Source organism: Hippichthys cyanospilos, chromosome 22 (genome assembly GCF_059441005.1).
Source record: "Hippichthys cyanospilos isolate Australia breed blue-spotted pipefish chromosome 22, RoL_Hcya_1.0, whole genome shotgun sequence".
NCBI classification, from domain to species: Eukaryota; Metazoa; Chordata; class Actinopteri; order Syngnathiformes; family Syngnathidae; genus Hippichthys; species Hippichthys cyanospilos.
This window is the reverse complement of record NC_142390.1, coordinates 1,408,054-1,415,761: the sequence shown is the minus strand read 5'-3', so window position 1 is coordinate 1,415,761 and position 7,708 is coordinate 1,408,054. Positions and strand designations below refer to the sequence as shown.

The following is a 7,708-nucleotide window of genomic DNA, read 5'->3' as shown; positions in this document are numbered from 1 at the left end:
CCTCGCATACACCCAGTACGGTGCGTTGTAAGTGGGTCAAAGTTGTGCTCAAGAAGGAAAAAGCAACCACGCCCCCGCGACCTTCCAGTCATGCAGCATAGAAACGAGGTGAGCTGAAATCCCGAAGACTTCAAAGCGTATGAATGGATCATTGCCTGGCACGTGAAATATTAGCTTTAAAGTGGGGAGGCGAAGACGCATGGATGGCTAACAGATAGACAGGAAACACATTGAACTGGGAAGTTCACCAGGCGTTTTAGGAAGAGCTTTAGTACTTAGAAGCTTTGAATCCCTCAGCGTCCCCCCTCTCATTTGCATACGGGGGCTTGCGGTGTCTTTTCGGGGCCGGCGGCTATAAACGGGAATAAAGCGGATAAGAAAATAAGCAAAGATGAGGCCAGTTTCCTCCTCCTCTTCTCGGTGTTTGCGTGTGTTGACAAAGCTAATCTTGGCCTCGTCTGCCACATTTGCCTCGTCACACTCATTCGCAGGTATGAAGCAACATGTCGGAGCCTTACAGCTTTAATCAATTCGCTTTTTGTCTCTGTTCTTCTTTTCTTTCTCTCCACCTCCTTTCCCTCGGGCGCATTAATCAAGTCTTGACCGATGATCTTTGCAAGTGTATTTCTTTACCCGTTCTCGCTCCTCTTTGTCTCTCTGTCTCCTCTTCTTGTCCCGGAGCATCCGCCTCCATTCTTCCTCCATCTCAGGGCAGGGCGGCAGGCCTTGCTCCAAGCGCCTTTGGCATCTGTCCATCTGGAGGCGCACACACCAATAAAACAACATGTAGTAAATCGACTTTGTGTTACCATCAATCGGCCGGGGTCGGCAGAAGTAGTCACGGTCTGAAACGCGCTCAAGTTTCAAGACGGATAAATGAGAAAAAAAAGTGAGCCAAGTAGAAGTAAAGTAAGTAAAAGCACATACTCTGAAACGAAATGTAAAAACAGTATACAAAATGATTCATCCCCCTTGAGGAGAAAGTCCTGGGCCGCACTTCTGCTCCGACCTGAAGCTCTTTCTCTTTGACTTCCTGCTGCAAGCACAAGACGGCCGCCTGTTTCATTGACAGTTCTGCAGACGTGGCCATCAAGCGGCGGCTGGTGTCGATGATGTGGCTTCGCAGCTCATTCAACTGGACCGGACACAAGCGTTAAGATCAGTTGCACGTGTGTGTTAGCACAGCTTTTATGTGGGGAGTTTCACCTTTTTGGCCAGCGACAGTTTGTCATATTTGCAGTTGTCGTTCTGTTGTTGGAGATTCTTGGAGAGACGCGTAATCTGGTCCACGAGGAGCTCTTTCTCCAAAAGCTGCCTCTCCCTCTCGGCGAGGCTGACCTCCAGCTGCAACAGCAGGGACGGGCCGTTTTGCAAAATGCGAAAAACTGCCCACCTGAGCAAACTTGTCAAAGCGTACCTTCTGGATCTTCTCGACCAGTTGGAGGGATGATGGATCGGTGCCTTTCAGCTCTTTGTAATCTGCTGTTTTGGTGAGGTTATCTAGCGTCTTGTCTCTGACTTCTAACATCTGTAGAAATGGGCACAAATGTATGAACAAGGCTCGTAATATTGTACAAATAGAAGACTGCATATTCTCGGTGGAACAATTTAACAGATGCTAGAAAGATTGAGCCAGAACCGTGGGGCCCTAATCTGTCCAAAACGTTTGCTCTCTACACAAGCCCTAACCCTACACGCACAGTAATTCAGGGCGATATTTTAAGATGAACATCAATGCAAAAAAATCCTTTGGAATAATGTAAATGTTTTAGGAAAATATACAGTTAGTCCATAAAAACAATTGTTTATTCATTAGGCTCTTCAATTCCATTGACCTCAAAACCCAGTCTCCCCCAATGGTTCCACCCAAACTGTTGTATGCCATCTAAAAAAAAACAAATGAAGAAGAGATGAACGAGGAGTCATAGAATAGGAAAAAAAAACACAGATATCCATCAGCAAGGCCAAGAAAACTGCAAAAAGTAACCCCAGAAAATATTTATAGATGCCGTAGGGGATCAAGTTGAAACCTTGAGGAAGGAACTGGAAAGGCAGAAGTGGCGGAGGAGAAAAACAGGGTGTGAAAACAAAAAGCGAGAGGCAGGCGGCCGTGACCCGGCGTGACCCGTCTTATGAAACAGCAGCTCAACCACGCGGATTACGCGTGTTTGCGCGGCTGTATCGCAACGTGTGTGAAGATGTGTGTAGGAGATAGAAAAAGGAGGAGGGGGAGGGAGCCAGCATGGAACCAAGCGATGATTCCCATTTCCTCTGACTTCACGAGATTAATGAAGCCTCCGGTGTGTGAACGGGCGGCTGCTCTGATTCAAAGTGACATCCCGGCCCTTGAAATACAGCTGCCTCTTCCTCGGTGTCATACGGGTGTCACGTGAAAGGCAAAACACGTCGCTTACTGTATAGGATCCGATTCGGAGATGGGAGTGAGACCCAGATCCGCTCGGAGCGATAGAGGAACGAGATAAAGTGAAGAAGCGTAACACATCAAATGGAGGCGGATAAAGGATGTGAAATCAAAAGAGAAAGAAGTGAGAAAAAATGAGGCTGACAGAGATCTGGGTTATCTCCACTTTCCATAATCTTACACCAAATATGCAGAGATATCCACGTTTGACAAGAACGACAAAAGCCGTATGATTGGCAACGTTAACAAAGCACGCTTGGACAATGATCAATTTGAGAGGAGCGAATGTATTGCACCTCTCAACATATGTAGCCTACAAACCTTTATACACAACCTTTATACTCATCTCTTACACTTTCAGAAATCTCTCGCGGGGTTGCTCGCGCACCACATCTGAGCTGCAGATCTCCTCAGAAGTGAAAACAGATGGAAGTATGTTTAATCTTAATCGCAGCAGACAAACCGGACCAAGCGCGAGATGGCCAAGATAGCTTGGCATTTGTTCATCAATTGGAATCGCCTTGTCCTTCATCTAACAGGTATCAGGGACCGCATCAATGTAAACTAACAATGTTAAAATGCGATTTGCATATTTTGCTAAGACCGGGCTACTTACGCTATATTGACCCAACTGGTGCTTTTTGAGCTTTTTGATGCGTGATATCAAAGGAAAAGCACACCAAAAAAAGACACGGAGGCAAAAATATTGCCCAGATTGTCAAAACGTGACGACTTTCAACCCCTCATTCGCAAGTCATTCAATGACTTTGATGATTGGCTTAGCCCATCATGCAAAAGTCAGAATACTCTAATTATGACATAGTAAATATTCCTATTCCAATTTCGTTAATGTCAAAATACAGCAGTTACTTTTGCTATTATTGCATTTTTCAATTTCTGTACATAAAGGGGTGCAGGTCCCCCCGCCCCTCCCATTTTTTTTATGTTTGGCTAGGGCCGATGCCACTGAACATTTTGCAGGCTTGAAAGTAAATATATATTTATATTTGACGATGTCATGACCCTTTCAAAGTCTACCCAAGTTAGGTGATAATGAGTCCAGGCTACTGAAGAATCTCAGGACACCCAGGGGTTAAATAACCCCCTAAGTAAGTGATCGTGGGTTTCCGTGGCAACCGCAGACGGGCGACGCTCCTAATTACTAGCCGCGATTTTCAAGTGAACACACAGTGTTACTTTTTTAACACAACGTCAGATAAGACAAATTGGATTAAAAATATATCATAAATGGGAGGGGTTCCCACACTAAAGCCTGATTATCTCCGGCAAATTACTTGATGATTAAACGCCCAACAACTGCAACCCCCACAAGCCATCCGCTTCCTTTACTAGTTGTCGGGAATAGATAAGAACAGAGAGAAAAGCACGGGACCTCAAGCTTCAGCAAGTCTCAGAACACATTAAAAGAATGATAACTGGGGTCCAGGCCATGCATGAAATTAAAAGTCTTTATGTCTTACGTAGGAGGTAGGAAAATAAAGCGCAGCTCGTAATAAAACCTGGAATATTTGTGGACAGGGTTTTGGGAATGCGCACAGTTTGAGAGAAGGGTTAAATATTTTTAAATGTGTCAGATTCCTCCAAACGGCGGGGAGTCCAGAGAGCCGGTGATATCGTGGAAACGGTATTCAACAACACTGGAGAACTCGCCAGACAAAAGGCTTGGAGCGCAGCCCGTTTCGTCGGCAATTTGCAGTATCTTCTCCGCTGCGGATTTCCCCAGGCTCCGTTTCCAGACAGGTTGGATGGAAATTTTAGGGACGGACACAATATGAGTCACCACCACAGGGAGTGTGTAGCATGTCATCCGCCCCTCCCTGGAAGGACAAAATGACGGAGAGGGCTCTGTCCCAAAGGCTGTGACATGAAGCGCAGAGGCGCATAAGGTGACCGGTTGGAGGACTTTTTTGAACCGTTGCGAGGGCTTTTAAAAAATCCAGAGCGATGCTCATCCATAGGCGGAATCCAACACGCGTGTATTTCGCCACGATTGAAATTCCGAGCAAACGACAGCCTCCCCGTATTGAACTACAACGGTCTCGCAGATGGCCTAATCCATCTGGGTCTAAATTTGCCATCAAACGTGAGGGAAAAGGAGGGGAGTATCCAGCTCGCAACGAGCAGATAAAGCGCTCGCGGATGAATACAAATCTATGAGAAACGGATGACTAAACAACCTGCGCGGGGATTGAATTCGCATAGAGAATGAATTGAGCTGGCGAGCCTCCTCCGATAGATTACATTGGGCTCCCCCCGTGCAGCAGTTTGGAAGATGATCCATTTTACACAGGAGGGAGAGGGAGAATATTTGGCATGTACTGGATGGATAGCCAGATGAAGCGACAGAAGGAATCAGACTAAAAGTCAGATAGCATGATCCATCGTCTGCGGCGTGATATTAAACGCTGACAATCATCCGTAGCAACGGCGCTAGGTGAAAAGATTCCAAATGATATTCTTTGCTGTCAAAGCAATCCTTCCAGTAGTCTTGACTCATCGCACTGAGGGCGTCACACAAAGAACTATCGTCCCCTGGAGACCGGGAAATGTCGGTACAAATTTCAGGTTTCCCTGCGAAAGATTGGTGGGTGGTACCGATATACCAAACCCAAGAAAACGCATGAAAATAATAGCCAAGCAGCATTCGGAGGAAACGAGACGGGAGCGGGGAAAGGGTCTTGGATTATCTGTCTATTGGCAACACTAGCCAAAGTCTCCTCCGGCAATGGGATCATCCACCACAAGCGCGAGACTGGTAATGACATCACTTCTGATGTGGATTTCCATGCATCTGCGAGTCAAACGTGTCAGCATGATTCAAAAGTGACAAAAGCCCAATAATCCCCGATGTATGCATCCACCCGCTCCAAAGCGAATAGAAAAAGTCTACGCAACATTTTAGATAACCCTGTTTTTGTGATATAAAAAAAAGCTTTTCATCAAAGTTATAAGAGGGTGTGAGCAATTTCACGTGATCGATTATATAATCAAAATTTGTCTTGCACTCATTTTGATTGCACACTATCCTGCTGTTTGAAACAGGGTGTGCAGACTTTTTAACTCCAAATTTCCATCCGTTTGTGCTTTTTTTTCAACCCATTTCTGGTTGCTGTGGAAAAAAATCAGCGAGCCTGTTTTGGATGCTCATCTTTATGCATGGTTGCATTTCCAGCAGAGTCGGGCGTTTCTGTCAAATAGCCAGTGTGCCTCAACAAAACAAAAAGAGAGAATGAAAACAGGAGCTGGCCATTCTAGTAATGTAAAATTTCAACGTCCTGTATAATCATTAATGCCAGAATGAAGGTTTTGTAACCAAGGGGGAAATTGCTTAGGTCAAAGGAAAAACCTGCTTCTTTAATTAACTGGAGTCTCTTATAGTGTGCCTACACAAGTCTCATTAAACCTTTTTTCATGCCACTTGCTGCTGCTTCCAGTGAAAGTCAAGTCAAAAATATTGTGGATATTATTGTTTCGTACGGCCCTACGACCTTTAACGTGCCATTCTGAATGTGATTATCATGGCATTCTGTGGAATGCGACTTGAAAATGAGAAATTCCATCCCGAATTGTTCAAAACACGCTGCGGAAAGTGTTCACTCACGTTGCCGCTGTTCATAATTGACTAAACGCAATATTGTTCGGAGCTAGAATTTGACCTTGGGCTGCAGCCATTAGTGTAAAGAATTTTGCATAGCTTGACCTCCTGTCGAATCACAACAGACTGACTTAACATACGCATTGAGTTGCGGAATCCTGTAGCTGTAATAACTCAGGGCCTGCCTGGAACCCGGAGATGATGACACCGTTAAGCCTGTGGCGACAGGTCGACTGACTCAATCTAAAACACGGACGGACACGATGTAAAAAGCCGGTGTGTTGGGGCAAAGTCGACTCACTGCACGGTAACACATTCACCGGCAGGAAAAGGGACGCGCAGTCCTACCTAATGTAATGCATCAGCAATTTCATTTTGCGTGTACTTCCTTTTATGACTACCTCTAGCTGGTGCATGACGAGCTGTTCCTCCAGCTCCTTCTGGACCAGCACCTCCTTCTTCCTCAAGCAGATCTGTCTCTCGGCCTCGCCGATGGACACCTTCAGCTCTCTCATTTCCTTCTCCAGGTTTTCCAGCGCCTCCTCGCCCTCGCCGATGGCCGCTTCCTGCGAGCCGACCTTCTCCTGGTAGTCGAACAATACTTCCTCGTGCTCCAGCAGCTGGATGCCGCTGCGGGTCAACACGCGGATAACATATGTCACACGTTATGGGAATCACAAATGTGTGGCTAACTTCAAAGGCTGAACGCACAGAAAATTGCGCCGCTGAACGGCCCCTTCCAGGTTCTTGCTCACGTCGATAAGCGCTTGCTCCTGGAGGCCGACGACTTGCCTGGATCTCCGTAACTCCGCTTCCTTGTCTTCGCGCTCCTGACTGACCTGACGTCTTTGCCGAACCATCTACAGGACGTTAAACATCATGAGCCAACAATCCAACCATCCGTTCATTTTGTAGAACCGCTTATCCACACAAGGGTCGCAGGCTCGCTGGAGCCTATCCCAGCTGGCTTCGGGCAGTAGGAGGGGGACGCCCTGAATTGATTGCCAGCCAATCGCAGGGCACACAGAGACGAACTATTATTCATGCACCCAATCACACCGTGCAAGTTTTTTGGAGTGCGGGAGGAAGCCGGAGTGAACCCGCGCAGGCTCGGGGAGAACACGCAGACGCAAAGGGTTCTGAGGTGGATTTGAACTCCTAAACTGCGAGGCCGAGGCGCTAACCGCCGCTCCACCGAGCCACTCGCCAACAATGCAATCAAATCCAAAAATTCAAGAGTGGACCTTGTCGAGATCGGTGCGAAGTTTCTCCCTCATTCTGCAGCTATTGGAGACCTTCTTTTGAGCTTTGGTCAGCAAACTGTAAAAAAAATACAGCAAGGTTTTTTGTATCGCTTATGACTCAGTGAAAATACTCACGGTCACAGTGAGTCATTTATGAACCTGTTCTTTTTGGTGACGATACTCTTTTGGATCTCCAGCTCATTTTCCAGCACCTTGGCCTGCTCCATCAACTCTGTGATGGTCTGCGAGGCGATCTGCCTCAGCTTGACATACTTATTTTTCTCCTCTGTGATCACGTCGTAAAGTTCGGCATACTGTTGCACTCTGAGGAATAAGGAAACAATTAATTAGCGGCTCAGTCGGGCTTGAAATCAACCTGTGCAGACAACAGATGCTTTTTAAGAGAGCTTCAGGTGAACAATGCAG

At 46.5% G+C, this 7,708-nt stretch overlaps 1 protein-coding gene across 5 annotated transcripts in view; it reads right to left on the bottom strand.

The window, feature by feature from the left end:
• The window catches only part of ccdc146 (coiled-coil domain containing 146), a 29,421-nt gene that overhangs the window by 3,605 nt on the left and 18,108 nt on the right, over nucleotides 1–7,708 (bottom strand). For all 5 annotated transcript variants that reach the window (XM_088406380.1, XM_088406385.1, XM_088406381.1 and 2 more), the window contains 8 exons: nucleotides 7,442–7,606; nucleotides 7,283–7,358; nucleotides 6,750–6,898; nucleotides 6,440–6,668; nucleotides 1,418–1,528; nucleotides 1,207–1,344; nucleotides 1,010–1,135; nucleotides 634–756 (listed from right to left, as the gene is read on the bottom strand). In XM_088406380.1, coding sequence (XP_088262506.1) covers nucleotides 634–756; nucleotides 1,010–1,135; nucleotides 1,207–1,344; nucleotides 1,418–1,528; nucleotides 6,440–6,668; nucleotides 6,750–6,898; nucleotides 7,283–7,358; nucleotides 7,442–7,606 — 1,117 coding nt within the window. The remainder of the gene's footprint in view (nucleotides 1–633; nucleotides 757–1,009; nucleotides 1,136–1,206; nucleotides 1,345–1,417; nucleotides 1,529–6,439; nucleotides 6,669–6,749; nucleotides 6,899–7,282; nucleotides 7,359–7,441; nucleotides 7,607–7,708) is intronic.